At 43.5% G+C, this 19,228-nt stretch overlaps 1 protein-coding gene across 9 annotated transcripts in view; it reads left to right on the plus strand.

Moving 5' to 3' along the window:
- Positions 1–9,921: 9,921 nt before the first annotated feature.
- Positions 9,922–19,228, plus strand: part of LOC115162387 (centrosomal protein of 170 kDa protein B) — a 50,865-nt gene continuing 41,558 nt past the window's right edge. For 5 of the 9 annotated variants that reach the window (XM_029713641.1, XM_029713646.1, XM_029713644.1 and 2 more), the window contains exons 1-2: positions 9,928–10,197; positions 15,183–15,320. In XM_029713641.1, coding sequence (XP_029569501.1) covers positions 15,216–15,320 — 105 coding nt within the window. In that variant the 5' untranslated portion in view covers positions 9,928–10,197; positions 15,183–15,215. Of the gene's footprint in view, positions 10,198–11,393; positions 11,614–15,182; positions 15,321–19,228 lie in introns of those variants that run through there. The other 4 variants (XM_029713650.1, XM_029713648.1, XM_029713647.1 and 1 more) reach the window with 3 other exon arrangements.

The raw sequence follows: 19,228 nt of genomic DNA on the forward strand, positions 1-19,228 counted from the left end.
TAGCTGATAAGCCAGCTGGAGAGGACCGGTCCATGGAGGATAAGCTAGCTGGGCAGGTGCAGTCTACGGTTGGTCATTTGAATAGGATCGAGCAGATGACTGAGGTTGGTAGGTGGACTGAGTCTGAGCAGCTGATGGCCAATACCCAGAATAGACCGGAGCAGTGGATGATGCAGACTGAGCCTGAGCTGTTGGTTGGAACAGCTGGTGGTTGGAACAGCTGGTAGCTCAGACAATGGCTGGTTTAGTGGGGTTAAAAGCATCCACAGGGTCGACCTCGCCAGGGCTTCCATTCCTGCCGAGGGGTGTTATCGGTAGAGGGACTGAGACATTGACAGCAGTGTCCTTTGGGTCTAGCCATGAGCTGAGTGTTGGATAGTGGCAGTTCATTGTACTGGGTGTGTTGTGAGGTGGTTGAAGTAGTACTGTAGGGACCTGGACCCTCACTGAGCAGGCTTGATACAGGGGAATGGATTAGTACGGCCTGACCGAGCTGGGAGGCCCTGGCGGTGATCTGGGCACTCAGGTTGACTAACCTTGGTATAATGTAGTCGAGGGTAGTGAACTCTCCTTGTAATTGTGTGTGTGTGTGGGGGGGGGGGGGGGGCGCAGGCTTGGCCTGCCCTCCGATGGGCTGCAGCTTAATGGTGCTGACACTCTGCACCTGTACTCCTCCTGCTGGGGAAGTCAGGTAAAACTGTGGGGGCTGGTTGGAGAGGTTGGTCATGTGCTGCCATGGGTTGTTCTCAATGTTGTAGAGGTATCAGTATTCATCGGTATCTGAGATCATGTCCTGGGATGGGATCTACTGACGATGAGACTTTTGCTGTGTTTCTTTGCTCCTCTGCCATGTCAGTAGGTGTGTTGCATCTGTCTTGAAGGACCAATGTAACTGAATGAAGGTTTAGGTGAGTGTGATAGTGATGGTGACGCCCATCTACGGTGGGACTCCGACTAGAGAGCAGACGGAAGCAGAGATGCCGTTTAAGAATATGTAGTCAGAGGAGATAAGTGATCAGGGCATGGAACATGTCATTTAGATGGGTTGTATTACAATCTTGAATAGGCTTGATGTCTTGAACAGTGCCTTGACTCAGTAACCAGCTGGTTGGTTATGTAGGATAGGTAACAAGTATGGATTGTCAAAGAGGGGACAGAGTATAAATAACAACAGGCAATAATGTGCAATAACAATGCATAATTAATTGACTGTTCATGAGGCTAGCAACAGCAATATGCAAATGTCATGAGCATATGAATGGGTAAAGCTATACATAATATAGCAGTACTTAACAACAAATGGCATAAAGAGGGGTTGTGATAGCATGAAGCATGGTAGGCCGAAGCTAGAGCAGGTTACATGAACAGTAATTTTAGTCAAGATTTTCGCAACGTAAGCTTAACTTTCTGAACATTCGAGACGTGTAGTCCACTTGTCATTCCAATCTCCTTTGCATTAGCGTAGCCTCTTCTGTAGCTTGTCAACTATGTGTCTGTCTATCCCTGTTCTCTCCCCTCTGCACAGGCCATACAAACGCTTCACACCGCGTGGCCGCTGCCACTCTAACCTGGTGGTCCCAGCGCGCACGACCCACGTGGAGTTCCAGGTCTCCGGCAGCCTCTGGAACTGCCGGTCTGCGGCCAACAAGGCTGAGTTCATCTCAGCCTATGCTACCCTCCAGTCCCTAGACTTCCTGGCGCTGACGGAAACATGGATTACCACAGATAACACTGCTACTCCTACTGCTCTCTCCTCGTCTGCCTACGTGTTCTCGCATACCCCTAGAGCATCGAGCCAGCGGGGTGGTGGCACTGGAATCCTCATCTCTCCCAAGTGGACATTCTCTCTTTCTCCCCTGACCCATCTGTCTATCTCCTCATTTGAATTCCATGCTGTCACAGTTACCAGCCCTTTCAAGCTTAACATCCTTATCATTTATCGCCCTCCAGGTTCCCTTGGAGAGTTCATCAATGAGCTTGATGCCTTGATAAGTTCCTTCCCTGAGGATGGCTCACCTCTCACAGTTCTGGGTGACTTTAACCTCCCCACGTCTACCTTTGACTCATTCCTCTCTGCCTCCTTCTTTCCACTCCTCTCCTCTTTTGACCTCACCCTCTCACCTTCCCCCCCTACTCACAAGGCAGGCAATACGCTTGACCTCATCTTTACTAGATGCTGTTCTTCCACTAATCTCATTGCAACTCCCCTCCAAGTCTCCGACCACTACCTTGTATCCTTTTCCCTCTCGCTCTCATCCAACACTTCTCACTCTGCCCCTACTCGGATGGTATTGCGCCGTCCCAACCTTTGCTCTCTCTCTCCCGCTACTCTCTCCTCTTCCATCCTATCATCTCTTCCCTCTGCTCAAACCTTCTCCAACCGATCTCCTGATTCTGCCTCCTCAACCCTCCTCTCTGCATCCTTCGATTTTCTCTGTCCCCTATCCTCCAGGCCGGCTCGGTCCTCCACTCCTGCGCCGTGGCTCGACGACTCACTGCGAGCTCACAGAACAGGGCTCCGGGCAGCCGAGCGGAAATGGAGGAAAACTCGCCTCCCTGCGGACCTGGCATCCTTTCACGCCCTCCTCTCTACATTTTCCTCTTCTGTCTCTGCTGCTAAAGCCACTTTCTACCACTCTAAATTCCAAGCATCTGCCTCTAACCCTAGGAAGCTCTTTGCTACCTTCTCCTCCCTCCTGAATCCTCCTCCCCCTCCCCCCCTCCTCTCTCTCTGCGGATGACTTCGTCAACCATTTTGAAAAGAAGGCTGATGACATCCGATCCTCGTTTGCTAAGCCAAACGACACCGCTGGTCCTGCTCACACTGCCCTACCCTGTGCTTTGACCTCTTTCTCCCCTCTCTCTCCAGATGAAATCTCGCGTCTCGTGACGGCCGGCCGCCCAACAACCTGCCCACTTGACCCTATCCCCTCCTCTCTTCTCCAGACCATTTCCGGAGACCTTCTCCCCTACCTCACCTCGCTCATCAACTCATCCTTGACCGCTGGCTACGTCCCTTCCGTCTTCAAGAGAGCGAGAGTTGCACCCCTTCTGAAAAAACCTACACTCGATCCCTCCGATATCAACAACTACAGACCAGTATCCCTTCTTTCTTTTCTCTCCAAAACTCTTGAACGTGCCGTCTTTGGCCAGCTCTCCTGCTATCTCTCTCAGAATGACCTTCTTGATCCTAATCAGTGAGGTTTCAAGACTGGGCATTCAACTGAGACTGCTCTTCTCTGTGTCACGGAGGCTCTCCGCACTGCTAAAGCTAACTCTCTCTCCTCTGCTCTCATCCTTCTAGACCTATCTGCTGCCTTTGATACTGTGAACCATCAGATCCTCCTCTCCACCCTCTCCGAGCTGGGCATCTCCAGCGCGGCCCACGCTTGGATTGCGTCCTACCTGACAGGTCGCTCCTACCAGATGGCGTGGCGAGAATCTGTCTCCGCACCACGTGCTCTCACCACTGGTGTCCCCCAGGGCTCTGTTCTAGGCCCTCTCCTATTCTCACTATACACCAAGTCACTTGGCTCGGTCATATCCTCACATGGTCTGTCCTATCATTGCTACGCAGACGACACACAATTAATCTTCTCCTTTCCCCCTTCTGATAACCAGGTGGCGAATCGCATCTCTGCATGTCTGGCAGACATATCAGTGTGGATGACGGCTCACCACCTCAAGCTGAACCTCGGCAAGACGGAGCTGCTCTTCCTCCCGGGGAAGGACTGCCCGTTCCATGATCTCACCATCACGGTTGACAACTCCCTTGTGTCCTCCTCCCAGAGTGCTAAGAACCTTGGCGTGACCCTGGACAACACCCTGTCGTTCTCCACTAACATCAAGGCGGTGACCCGATCCTGTAGGTTCATGCTCTACAACATTCGCAGAGTACGACCCTGCCTCACACAGGAAGCGGTGCAGGTCCTAGTCCAGGCACTTGTCATCTCCCGTCTGGATTACTGCAACTCGCTGTTGGCTGGGCTCCCTGCCTGTGCCATTAAACCCCTTCAACTCATCCAGAACGCCGCAGCCCGTCTGGTGTTCAACCTTCCCAAGTTCTCTCACGTCACCCCGCTCCTCCGCTCTCTCCACTGGCTTCCAGTTGAAGCTCGCATCCGCTACAAGTCCATGGTGCTTGCCTACGGAGCTGTGAGGGGAACGGCACCACCGTACCTTCAGGCTCTGATCAGGCCCTACACCCAAACAAGGGCACTGCGTTCATCCACCTCTGGCCTGCTCGCCTCCCTACCTCTGAGGAAGCACAGTTCCCGCTCAGCCCAGTCAAAACTGTTCGCTGCTCTGGCACCCCAATGGTGGAACAAGCTCCCTCACGACGCCAGGACAGCGGAGTCAATCACCACCTTCCGGAGACACCTGAAACCCCACCTCTTTAAGGAATACCTGGGATAGGATAAAGTAATCCTTCTAACCCCCCCCCCCCCAAAAGATTTAGATGCAGTATTGTAAAGTGGTTGTTCCACTGGATATCTTAAGGTGAATGCACCAATTTGTGTAAGTCGCTCTGGATAAGAGCGTCTGTTAAATGACTTAAATGTAAATGTAAACAGTGGCTATGTAGCATGGCATGTGGCAAACTAACAAACAATAAATAAAGCTAATGAAATAATATTCAAGTAACAAGCAATGGCCATTAAAGCAGGGTTACAGAAGAGGGCTGCGGGCAGCTGAGCGTAAATGGAAGAACAGTAAACTACAGGAGGCACTATCATCATCTCACTCCGTCCTCTCTACCTTCTCTTCCTTTGTATCCGCTGTTAAAACCACTTTCTATCACTATACATTTCAAGCTTCTGCCTCTAACCCTAGGAAACTCTGTTCCACCTTTTACCCCTCAAACCTCCACCCCCCCCTCTCTGTGGACGACTGTCAACCACTTTGAAAAGAAGGTTGACGACATCCACTCCTCATTCACTCAGCCTATTGAATCCACTGGTCCCACTCACAGAACTACGCCTTGGACTCTTTCTCTCCTCTCTCTCCAGATAAAACCCTGTGACAAGTGAGGTCCGGCCGCCCGACAACCTGCTCACTTGACCCCATCCCGTCCTCCCTTCGAGACCATTGAGCGTGCGGTCTCTGACCAACTCTCTCATTATCTCTCTCAAAACGATCTTCTTGACCCTAATCAGTCAGGCTTCAAGACGGGTTACTCAACCGAGACTGCTCTTCTCTGTCACGGAGGCTCTCTGCGCTGCCAAAGAGGACTCTCTCTCCAATGTTCTAATCCTTCTAGATCTATCCGCTGCCTTTGACACCTTGAACAATCAGCTCCTCCACTCTACCCTTTCAGGGCTGGGCATCTCAGGCTCTGCACGCTGTTGGATTGCATCCTACCTGGAAGGCCGCTCCTACCAGGTGCCTCAGGGCTCAGTTCTAGGCCCCCTCTTCTTCTATCTGTACACCAAGTCTCTCGGCTCCGTCAAATCCTCACCTGGTCTTTCCGATCATTGCTATGCGGATGACACTCGGCTACTTTTCTCCTTCCCCCCTTCTGACACCCAGATGGAGACACGCATCTCAGCTAGGATGTCGGTCCACAACCTTAAGCTCAACAAGACGGAGCTGCTCTTCCTCCCGGGAAAGGCCTGCCTGCTCCAAGACCTCTCCATCACGGTTGACAACTCCACAGTGTCCCCCTTCCAGAGTGCAAAGAACCTTGGCCTGACCCTGGGCAACACCTTGTCGTTCTTTGCTAACATCAAAGCAGTGACTCGCTCCTGCAGGTTCATGCTCTACAACATCCGTAGAGTACAACATCCTAGTCCTAATCCAGGCACTTATCTCCCGTCTGAAATACTGCAACTCGCTGTTGGCTGGCTTGTGCCGTCAAACTCCTGCAATTTATCCAGAATGCTGCAGCCTGCTGGTTGTTCAATCCTCCCAAATTCTCCCATGTCACCCGCTTCTCCGCACATTCCACTGGCTTCCAGTCAAAGCTCGCATCACTACAAGACCATGGTGCTTGCCTATGGAACAGCAAGAGGAACTGCCCCTCCCTACCTTCAGCCTCTGCTCAAACCCTACAACCCAACCTGAGTACTCAGTTCTGCCACCTCTGGTCTCTTGGCCCTCCTACCCATACAGGAGGACAGCTCTAGCTCAGCCCAGTCCAAGATCTTCTATGTCCTGGCACCCCAATGGTGGAACCAGCCTTCCCCTAAAGCTAGAAGAGCAGAGTCCCTGTCCATCTTCCAAAAACATCCAAAACCCTACCTCTTCAAAAAATCTTAAATAATCCCACAGCACTCCCCCCTCATCAACTAAAAAAAACTTTAGTTATCAAAACATTCCCACTTGACTCTTCTCTCGCATGACACTTTTACCTCTTACTTGCTCTGACTTTGCAGATAGTTACTTTATTTAGATTTTTTAAATATTTTTTATACATACTATGACTGTGATATGTGGTTGTCCCACCTATCTACTTTAAGATGAATGGACTAACTGTAAGTTACTCTAGATAAAAGTGTCTGCTAAATGACTAAAATGTAAAAATTATCATACAAAAGGCAGCTGCACAAAAGGTGTGTGAACTATTAACATGTATTACATGTAAGAAAGGAACAGATCAATAAACTCACAATGACTTACTCATAAAGCATGTGGTGGCCATTAGCAGATTAAATCCCAAACAAACAAAACAGAGGTGAGGAAGTCCTGTTCTTAGTCCTTTTCTATGCAATATTGGATGTTGGTACTCACTGCTCACATTCAATGATGCACACTGGTTGTTGTTGGTGTGCTCAACTCTGTCTGGGTGAAGGAGCTGGATTGAAAGGAGGCACCCTCAATGGCTGCCCCCTCAATGGCTGCCCATATAAATACCTGGCTATAGAGCCATATAGAGGGCACACCTGCCACGAGTGCCCTCTGTCCTTACATGACCATAGAGTTGGGTAGAGGGCACACCTGCCACGAATGCCCTCTTCCCAATTCGTCACTGATCAGGGAATTCTGTATAGGTGTATTTCATTAGCTGATATCCTGAACCCTGATATTGCATATAACTTGAATTTTCTGTGTAACTGTTGATGATCAATTTGATTAATTAACGTCATTGTGATATTTGTTATGAATAAAGTATACCAAATGTAATCTCTCCTGACTTTTTGAATAAATATATTGTATTATGTTGTATAAATTCCAAAGTATACACCAGAAGGAAGATTATAAGATATCTGTCTTATAAGATATCTGTATTTTAGTGTGACAATGTGCCCTATGACATAGTTCTGTATTTTAACCATATAGTGTCCAGGTACCCTATTTTAAGCTGTTTGACCATAGTAAAGGTCCAGCAACACTTGCTATGACCAAGCTTTTTGTTCAAACGAACCTGTTTTGTATTCTACGGACTCTAATGAGTAGACTGAACCCTGGTTTTATGGACACAAAATTGCATACATGAACAATAATAAATAAACAATAATCATACAATCAAAAGAATAATTTCTTTTGTTTAATTTTAATTGTATATTCAGTACCAGTCAAAAGTTTGGACACACCTACTCATTCCAGGGTTTTTCTTAATTTTTGTACTATTTTCTACATTGTAGAATAATAGTGAAGACATCAAAACTATGAAATAACACATATGGAATCATGTAGTAACCAAAAAAAGTGTTAAAACAAATGAAAATATATCTTATATTTGAGATTTTTCAAAATAGCCACTCGTTGCCTTGATGACAGTTTAGCACACTCTTGGCATTCTTTCAACCAGCTTCACGAGGTAGTCACCTGGAATGCATTTCAATTAACAGGTGTGCCTTGGAAAGAAATTCCACAAATTAACTTGTAACTTTGTAATGCGTTTCAGCCAATCATTTGTAGTGTGCAAGGTAGGGGTGGTATACAGAAGATGACCCTATTTGGTAAAAGACCGCCCATATTGTGACAAGAACAGCTTGAATAAACAAAAACAAATGACAGTCCATAATTTCTTTAAGACCTGAAGGTCAGTCAATCAGGAACATTTCAAGAACTTCAAAAGTTTCTTCAAGTGCAGTCACTAAAACAATCAAGTTCTATGATGAAACTGGCTCTCATGAGGACCACCACAGAAAAGGAAGACCCAGAGTTACCTCTGCTGCAGAGGATAAGTTAGTTAGAATTACCAGCCTCAGATTGCACCCCAAATAAATGCTTCACAGAGTTCAAGTAACAGACACATCTCAACATACACTGTTCAGAGGAGACTGCGTGAATCAGGCCTTCATGGTCAAATTTCGACTACCACCACTAAAGGACACCAATAAGACGAAGAGACTTGCTTGGGCCAAGAAACACGAGCAATGGACATTAGACCGGTGGAAATCTGTCCTTTGGTCTGATGAGTCCAAATTTCAGATTTTTGGTTCCAACCGCTGTGTCTTTGTGAGACACAGAGTAGATGAACGGTTGATCTCCGCATGTGTGGTTCCCACCGTGAGGCATGGAGGAGGAGGTGTGATGGTTTGGGGGTGCTTTGCTGGTGACTCTGTCAGTGATTTATTTAGAATTCAAGGCACACTTAACTGGCATGGGTACCACAGCATTCTGCAGCGATACGCCATCCCATCTTGTTTGCGCTTAGTGAGAATATAATTTGTTTTCAACAAGACAATGACTCAACACACCTCCAGGCTGTGTAAGGAATATTTGACCAAGAAGGAGAGTGATGGCGTGCTGCATCAGGTGACCTGGCCTCCACAATCAACCGGCAATCACCCGACCTCAACCCAATTAAGATGGTTTGGGATGAGTTGGACTGCAGAGTGAAGGAAAAGCAGCCAACAGTCCTTCAAGACTGTTGGAAAAGCATTCCAGATGCATTCCAGATGACGCTGTCATCAAGGTGGCTACTTTGAAGAATCTAAAATATATTTTGATTTGTTTAACACTTCTTCTACATGTTATTTAATAGTTTTGATGTCTTAACTATTATTCTACAATGTAGAAAATAGTAAAAATAAAGAGAAACCCTGCAATGTGTCCAAACCAAACTTTTGACTGGTACTGTATATTTTTTACCGGTAGGCTATTATTATGTTCTTGACATTAATATACTTAAGCTCCAACCGTTTCTCAATGTGCTCCAATCTATAATTTTACCAGGTAAGTCAGTTAAGAATAAATTCTTACTTACAATGACGGCCTAGGAACACTGGGTTAACTGCCTCGTTCAGGGGCAGAACGACAGATTTTTACCCTGTCAGCTCGGGGATTCGATCTGGCAACCTTTCAGTTACTGGCCCAACGCTCTAACCACTAGGCTACCTTCCGCCCCATTTGCTTATATAAAATAGTAGTTCTCTTTCGATTTTTCCCACATGTTACCTTTGTTTTGTTTTTCATAATTTTAACATTATGCACTATGAAAAACTACAACAACAAAAAAAATATGATTTCGTATCATACAAATACATTTTTACCGCTGACTTTTATTTTGAAGGGAAATCCCAAATCCGGAAGTCTTAATGTGTATAGGATCCAGCTACTGTCGCTGCCGTTACGCTAATCAAAGTGATTGATGACGCTACTAAAGCATACATAGCGCATATAATAACCTTCTTTCCAGTATTCTGTGGCTTGACAGTAAAAAGAACTCCACACCTGTCTACATACTACATTGCATCCAGACCACTGTGCTGAAATCAACTGCATCTAGTAATTTAATAGGAATGCTGCCTCCATGTGGGCGAGTTATGAGATTACTGACTGTTTCTGAAACATAATTTCACAAAAACTGTTATTACAAAGTTATATTTACTTTGTTATTTATTACTTTGATGTGACATGATGTGACATCAATCATTGTAAAAACATCATTTTTTTTTTGCGAAGTTGGACAATACCCCATAATTGTGTGGCGCTTTTATTTAGCAACTTCAGATATTTCATTACTCTTCTCTTTCGTTCAGGTGCTAAGCGTTTGAGTTGACATGTGGGACTGACCAGTTGCGTCACTCGTCTAGAGAACGTTGATCCTTACGCGTGGCGGTGGGAGTGTAATGCCAGTTTTCGTCGGCTTGTCAAATATTGAAGGGAGGGTGTGTTCGCCATTTACCTGGACTAACATGATTGCTTCTTGAAACTACTTTACTAAGAGGACATAGATACAGCTGTAAATTATTATTTATTGTGTTAACGCTGGCTACTATTCTGGAGAAAGCAGAGTCCGGATTAAAGGTATGCTTGTGGAGGGGGAGTCGTGAACTAGTACTGTTTTTGTCGTTCGGGAAAACCTTTCCTATTTCCTGTATGATGATGTTTGGCCTTCAATTTAAACAGGTAACTAACTAACCAGAGGGACAGGAGCTAACGGACCAGTAATCCCAACATTCTTTTGAAATAAGATCATTTAGCTACTATAGCTAGCTTGCTAAAAGTGGAGGGTCAGTCTGCTTGCAAACTCACCATAAAGTCAGTGTCAACTGCTGGCTAACGTTGCAACAAGTGTTGTTACAACCATTGTAACCTTCAGAATCGTTTTTTTGTTGTTGATGTTTTTGAAGCTTTCCACCTGGCCTAGCTTGTTTGACAAGTGAGTTGGCTAGACATGATGAATTGCAAATGCAACATTTTCCAGATATTAATATGGGAATTATTGGTTAGTAAAGTGGCTGAGACTGATAGCAACTAGCCTACTAACGTTACTACAGTACAAGCCATTGACCACAGATCATTCTGGTATTATAACATAGCCATATCATGTTTAATTAGTTGCACCTCGTTCCAAAACAATGTTGAATGGTAGGTAATTTTAAGCAAACAGCAGTTTAGGTTGGCTGCATGATTGAGCAGAATCGTAGAACTAATATCAGTAAAGGTGATCAGAACTGAGGAGTTAGGCTGTTTGTTCGGGTACCTTAACTATGCTAACTTGATAAGACCTAGCTAGCTCTCAAACCCTTCTACTCAGTATGTAGGGTTTTCAGTCATTACATTACCCCATATTTGGCTCCGTGTAAACCGACGCTGTGTTTTACCGTTTAGAAACGTCAATCATCGCTTACGAAATGGTTTTCCAAACATATGCTGATATGTCCGTTATCTTTCATGTCAGCGAGAAAGAATATTTCAAACAAAAGAGACTTACTGTAGCAGGTTTGCACAGATCCATAATGTGTTGTTTAAAAACAACGTCCTCTCTGGACAGCTTTAAAAATAAAGTAAAAATATGTTTGATGTCCTCTGTGCCCATATGAACAACCCCTATGATTTAACTGGAATGATGAGATGGATGTTCTTCTTTTATGTTTTAGTTTTATTATTTCACTGCCATACTGTGTTCGATCTTGTCCAGCCATCTTGTCTCAAGAGGACCACAATGGAAATAAGTCCCAGACTTTATTGTGTGTTATCCTCCATGATTTTATTCACGTGCATGTATGGCTTTTAAGTTGTATGTGTGCTTGATTTTTTAAAATGGTCGAATTAATAAACTAAACTAAATCCAGTTGACAAACTACACTTCCTCCCCAGTTACACTTACACAGGTGTTCGGAGCATGCTAATTAGCACAGGTGGTCTTCTGTCTGTCTTCCATAAACAAGCGCTGTAACATGGAGATATGCCCGTGAAGGAACACTAATCCTATAAAAGGTGTGTAGTAATTTCACTTGTTTATTATTATTTCTCACGGATATGAGAGACCCCAGCAAAAATCGGGGTTTTCATTTATCTGCATGTCCAGACCTTATATTTAGCCTCACAATGAAGTGTTTAACCATTTTCTTTTCAGGACAACCAGGGCTACAAGTCCAAGACACAACAAGTTGACATAAACAGTTGCATTCATGAGTTTTATTGACAAATGTAAAAAAAAAAAAAAAGAATAAGGTCCACGAAAAGCAAAAACCTGATTTTAAAAATGAATTTTTATGAATGCTTTAAATACATAAATGGTTTCCTCACTGGGAAATGAATATCCAACTAGTCAGTGACAACTGTTTGGAGTTTCTGTCAAACTCCAATGTGAGCTTATTACAGTATTAGATTGACCTGGGATTTCCTATGATCTATGTAGAAGAACCACTTACCTTCTAATGACTCTTATGTAGCTTGTGAGCGCCATAAAGCAAAACATGTTAAGTGTTCCTAAGAGTCTCTGTTTTTCATAGATGGCTTTAATAGTTTGTAGCTCAAACCATTCAGACTCTACAGACGTTTTTGTAAAAAATACAGGGCCCTGGGCCCCTTCGGGATTCGCCCTTGTCTCACAAACACCGCTCTAGCACAGCCCCAGTTTTTCACATAGACGGATGCAGAAGAAATAGACTAATCCAATGGTACAACTCAGAAGTCTGAAACTCAAAATGTTTCAAAGGGGTTAGAAGTCCAAAACATGGCAGCGTTAGTGGGACTCATTGGCTTAAGAACATTAAAATGCATCGCTTGCAGTGCGCTTTTGGAAACCTAAGGAACGTATCCTTCATATCAGCAAGAAATAATTTTCGAAAAGTGAACGATGATCATTGATGTTTCTAAACGTGAAAACATAGCATCGGAATTGTAGTTCACACGCGGCCAACCGTGGGCGACGCTAACCTCTGAAAATCCTATGGATACTCAGGGTTTTTGAGAGTTAGATAATACCCAATCATGTATATTGTAGACTGTAGGTTGCTGTGTTTGCAACAGTTGGAGCTAAGTGTCATGCTCAGCTTTGTGGAAAATAAATTCGTGCATAAACATGTAGGAATTTCCTCCTTTTCACCAGGCCTGTATTGAAGAAGGAATCCCTGTGTGTGTTGTGTACATGAGCATCACTTGACGACACAACCAGACGTGCCTGAGAAGAGGGGCACACAACTAGATTCTGCCGCGGGCCTATTTTTGTCGGAGCGGAAGGTCTGGGGACCAGAACATAATTATAAAAACTTGTACACTGCTAATTGACTACAACTAAGCCCAAAAATAGATCTGTATTTTTTAATACAATCATTTCATACCTTGATTACACGAACCACGTTTCCATCCAGTTTTTATGCAAGTTAAGTCATACCGTTTAAAAAACGGTGATGGAAACGGGAAGTTTCGGTACGATTTTATAAATGCTGACGGATCATTTGTTCGTTCGATGTGGTGGGATCTTTTTGTGTGTCTAAAATTAATTATGCGCGAAATGTTGGCGGAAGCACCTTTTTTGCGCAAATATTGAGGTAAACTTGATGACATGGCGGGTGGTCCTCGCACTATGACTCGGGAAATCATGCAGTTTATTAGGCTACAGATGAAATAAATTATGATGAACTTCATATGGTGGTGAAAGTGCACGGAATGAGCTTGATGCTCCTTTCCAATAACTGTCGAGGTTCTTGTTCTGCTGACATGGTGGTCGATGCTAGACTGCTGTTTGACAAATAAAACTATTCTCTTAACCATAATAATCTCAACAAGTAGACTAACCTACCTGCAGAGCCTACACGGACTGTATCTGCAAGCTGTTGGCTGTAGTGAAAGTGCTAAGTTATTTAATGCAACAGTTTGTGACAAAACTCTTGGTAGAGTTGAAAATGCACTGGAAACACATTGAACATTTAGATTTGTATTTGTTGTATGAAAACATAAGTGAATACTAAATGCTGTGTGCACTACATCATCATGCACTGATTTTTATCCACAGCGAGTCAGTTTGGTGGAAACACTGCTGGTGGGAAAATGCACATTTTCTTTCAAATCAAGTCAAAGTTTATTTTTCACGTGCGCCGAATACAACAGGTGTAGACTTTACAGTGAAATGCTTACTTACAGGCTCTAACCAATAGTGCAAAAAAGGTATTAGGTGAACAATAGGTAGGTAAAGAAATAAAACAACAGTAAAAAGACAGGCTATATATAGTAGCGAGGCTACATACAGACACCGGTTAGTCAGGCTGATTGAGGTAGGATGTACATGTAGGTATGGTTAAAGTGACTAAGCATATATGATGAACAGAGTAGCAGTAGTGTAAAAGAGGGGTTGGTGGGTGGTGGGACACAATGCAGATAGCCCGGTTAGCCAATGTGCGGGAGCACTGGTTGGTCGGCCCAATTTTAGGTAGTATGTACGTGAATGTATAGTTAAAGTGACTATGCATATATGATAAACAGAGAGTAGCAGCAGGGTAAAAGAGGGGTTGGGGGGGCACAATGCAAATAGTCCGGGTAGCCATTTGATTACCTGTTCAGGAGTCTTATTGCTTGGGGGTAAAAACTGTTGAGAAGCCTTTTTATCCTAGACTTGGCACTCCGGTACTGCTTGCCATGCGGTAGTAGAGAGAACAGTCTATGACTGGGGTGGCTGGGGTCTTTGACAATTTTTAGGGCCTTCCTCTGACACCGCCTGGTGTAGAGGTCCTGGATGGCAGGCAGCTTAGCCCCAGTGATGTACTGGGCCGTACGCACTACCCTCTGTAGTGCCTTGCGGTCAGAGACTGAGCAATTGCCGTACCAGGCAGTGATGCAACCAGTCAGGATGCTCTCAATATTGCAGCTGTAGAACCTTTTGAGGATCTCAGGACCCATGCTAAATCTTTTTAGTTTCCTGAGGGGGAATCGGCTTTGTCGTGCCCTCTTCACGATTGTCTTGGTGTGTTTGGACCATTCTAGTTTGTTGTTGATGTGGACACCAAGGAATTTGAAGCTCTCAACCTGCTCCACTACAGCCCCGTCGATGAGAATGGAGGCGTGCTCGGTCCTCCTTTTCCTGTAGTCCACAATCATCTCCTTAGTCTTGGTTACGTTGAGGGATAAGTTGTTTTTCTGGCACCACCCGGCCAGGTCTCTGACCTCCTCCCTATAGGCTGTCTCGTCATCGTCGTTGTCGGTGATCAGGCCTACCACTGTTGTGTCGTTTTTTTTTTATGCGGATTTTAGAATATTCACATGCAAGTCTGTAACCAATTGGATAGAAACCTAGCTATTAAGACTCAATCACATTTTTTGTGTTAATGGGAATACTTGGGATAATATTTCCAAAACAAAAAGTTTTTTTATATCTTAATTCCTGGTGGGTTTTGTATTTTTTTGGGGGGGGAGCCAATAACAAAAATATGCCAAAATGTTTTTCTTATATCAGATGTGTGTTAATAGATCTGTAAAGATTTAATTGAGTTGTTAGTGAATGTGGTGACAACAAGAATCTACTGCGCTACTTGTTGTCTAATATCAAGTCTTCTCGCCCCTCCCAGGATGCTAAGAAGGCTCTGAGTCGGGGCTCCAAGATGAGTGTGACGTCATGGTTCCTGGTCAGCAGCTCAGGCACAAGACACCGGTTGCCACCGGAGATGATCTTTGTGGGACGGGAGGAGTGCGAGCTCATGCTGCAGGTGTGTACGACATCAAGATTCCCTAAAAACACGTCACTTCCATACAGCTACTACCAGAGCTGGCTTTTTCGTAGCAGGTTAGGAGAATTAGCTTAAGGTTAGGATTAGCGAAAATGCTCGCCTAACCTGCTATGAAAAGTCACTTCCAGTCGTAGCTGTATGGAGGTGGTGTGTTTTTAGGGAGTACCGAATGACAGCCGCAGCACCTTCTGTTTAAACACCAAATGCCATCAACCTGTCATGTGACCCTTAGCCAGTCAACTGCCCATCCACCCTCTAGTGAAAGGATGACGCCTATATTAAGGTCCTGACTCAAGGAAAGCAAGTTTTATTAATGTACGAAAGATCTGTGGGAGTTGACCTGTGTGTACGTGAGAGGTGTTTATTTGTGCACGTGTGTGTTTTAACCTGTTAGGGAACGCCACACCAATATCCAATGGTATAGCGTGGCGCGAATTACAAATACCTAAAAAATGCAAACATATGACTATATTACACCATTTTAAAGACAAGACTCTGCTTTATCTAACCACATTGTCTGATTTCAAAAAGGCTTTACAACGAAAGCAAAACATTAGATTATGTCAGGAGAGTACCCTCCCCAAAATAATCACACAGCCATTTTCAAAGCAAGCATATATGTCACAAAAACCAAAACCACAGCTAAATGCAGCACTAACCTTTGATGATCTTCATCAGATGACACTCCTAGGACATTATGTTATACAATACATGCATGTTTTGTTCACTCAAGTTCATATTTATATCAAAAACCAGCTTTTACATTAGCATGTGATGTTCAGAACTAGCATACCCACCGCAAACTTCTGGTGAATTTACTAAATTACTCACGATAAACGTTCACAAAAAACATAACAATTATTTTAAGAATTATAGATACAGAGCTCCTTTATGCAATCGCGGTGTCGGATTTTAAAATAGCTTTTTGGTGAAAGCACATTTTGCAATATTCTGAGTAGATATCACGGCTAGCTAATTTTACACCCACCAAGTTTGGCCCTCACCAAACTCAGATTTACCTTAAGAAAAATTTGATTACCTTTGCTGTTCTTCATCAGAATGCACTCCCAGGACTTCTACTTCAACAACAAATGTTGTTTTGGTTCGAAATAATCCATAGTTATATCCAAATAGCTCCGTTTTGTTCGTGCGTTCAAGTCACTATCTGAAGGGTGACGCGCCGGCGCATTTCGTGACAAAAAATTTCAAAATATTCCATTACCGTACTTCGAAGCATGTCAAACGCTGTTTAAAATACATTTTTATGCAATTTTTCTCGTAAAATAGCGATAATATTCCAACCGGGCGATGTTGTATTGGTTCAAACACTGAAAGAAAAAAATGGAGTCGTCTCGTGCATGCGCACTCCAGTGTCATTTTTCTCAGAAGGACCACTCACAAAAACTCCTGTTGTTTTTCGCCCAGAGACTGGAGAGCTCTCATTCCCCTTTCTGGCGCCTACTGAGAACCAATGAAAGCTTTAGAAAATGTCACATTACAGCAGAGATGCTGTATTTTTGATAGAGATGCCCTAGAAGGAGAACAAATTGTCAGACAGGGCACTTCCTGTATAGAATCTTCTCAGGTTTTGGCCTGCCATATGAGTTCTGTTATACTCACAGACACCATTCAAACAGTTTTAGAAACTTTAGAGTTTTCTATCCAAATCTACTAATTATATGCATATTCTAGTTTCTGGGCAGGAGTAGTAACCAGATTAAATCGGGTACGTTTTTTTATCCGGCCGTGAAAATAATGCCCCCCTATCCCAAACAGGTTTTAAGAGCAGTGCCTGCTGGGAGAATTGCTTCCCGCAAATGTCAAAGCAAAATGCAACTGACACATTCCACCCTGCTATTTTTCTCCATGTTTTCTGGTTCTAATAACTGTTTGGAATCAGTTGGGAGTTTTCTTTCTGTGTACTTCTCGCTCTTGCCACTGGAAAAAAGAACGCTGCCTTCAAAATAGTTTATATACTTTCCTCAGTCTGTGGTTTGCTCAGCATCCCCAGCCCACCACATCTGCTTGTAGAATTGAAAAGTTGCTCTTGTCCACATTCAGGCATCACTGGCTCCAGCAAAACCTCAGCCTCTCCTATTGGAAATTATGCTTACTTATAATCTCTCTTTAAGTGTGCATGCTTTCTGATCTGGCATGTGCTGCAGCCCAAGCATACTTCAGTCTTGTCCCTTTTTGGCATTGTACAGTCTTTTGTTTTTGTATTTGCAGCACAATGTAAAATGACAATACCCACAAAAACCAAAGTTTAGTTACTGTCTGTAATGTGAGCATTCCATTTGGCTTTTTGACAGATGTGGAACTGGAGCCATTTCAAATGAAAGTTGTTTAGGGCCTTGATGTTGTCTCTTTGTTAAAGTCTGTCTGAACAGTATGTGCCTCTACACGCCCAACAAGTAGGCCATGAAGTCCTTAGAGAAACTGTATTCGTCATTCTGCAACGGCTGTGGGGTGCCAGAGGTCACATTCGTCTCAGATAAGATAAATGGACATTCCTCTGGGAAAGTGGGTTAATGTTGTAACTGAGAGGTGTTTTATTTATTATTTGAGACCAGACAGTAATGGATTTTATCATAAAATGTATGCTAAACAAAAAATATTGATTTCAAAATTTAACAATACATGCAACTCTATGCAAAAGTACCACTTTTAACAATTTACACTGAAAATTGTACAAAAACACATTTACTGGAAGAACTGTGCAGATGCAAAGTTTGGTAAAATAATTTCGGGAAAATCTCCCTCCTGTTTTTTGTCTCCACATTTCCCCAAAACGTTTTTTACCTTATTGGATGATGCAAGGATGCTACTTTACAAAATAAAATGCATTACTATTTATTTTTTACCACAGAGAATCAGACAAAAATGTAGGCTACAGTCTTTCTATTGGCTTATTTGCATATTCAAGCCCGTCTCAAAATACAACACTCCCCTTTTAAGGCTCTCCTGGGGGATGGTTGGCCACTCTTGGTAGCCTGTAACATATTGCACCATTAGGCTACAATTACAACCAAATACTTTTTGTTTTTATACAATAATTCTCTCCAGGGCTTGACAGTAATGGTGTCCCATCATCAAAGAAATATATGGTTCAAAACGGACTCTTGGACAACTGATCCAAAATTCATACAATCACTGCATATAATTTTTTTTTAAAAAGCAAGGAGGCTCATGCAACCGATCAGACTGTTTAGTTTAAAATCTTAATGTTTTATTTCTTCATATTAAAAGCTCAACAATGCGTACATGGCTATAGGCAATGTGCGAATGTTCCATAATGCAATTAGCGGGAAAACACAATTCTCAAACACGCACCCCAAGCGCAAGCAGTTTCATGTGACAAATATGGAAAATATCCATTAGAAATTAAGAAAGGGGAGCTCTGAAGGTGCTTCAGCTAGTATGTGTTACTAATATGATGAGGATTATGCCTTTGGCTGCTGGACGATTAAAATAACGTTGATTTGAAAACCAATAGATCATGAGAAAAATGCTGATTTCAATGCCATATTAAGTGTTTATAAAATAATTCCCTCAACATTTCTAAAGTCGTATTTTGTCTAGGCTACTTTGAAACAAGGTAAGACATGCTTCATAAAATGACATAAAACGTCCAGGTTTGAAACAATTTAACTTTATGGTTAAATAGTTTCAAAATGCTGACCGCCTCCAGTCAGAGTCAAGGTGGGTGATGTGCGGTGCGCAACATGCACTGTCCTTCACTCTCTGGTCTTGTGACCATCTGAAATGAACAAACCATGCCTTGAGTGTCGACAGGGTCAAGCCTTTAGACGTTAATCTTAATTATCCTTCATTATATTTGTCAAACATGACTGGCGTTTAGCCTGTATTTATCTCATTAAAAGTAT

The sequence above is a fragment of the Salmo trutta genome, chromosome 25 (assembly GCF_901001165.1).
Source record: "Salmo trutta chromosome 25, fSalTru1.1, whole genome shotgun sequence".
NCBI lineage: Eukaryota > Metazoa > Chordata > Actinopteri > Salmoniformes > Salmonidae > Salmo > Salmo trutta.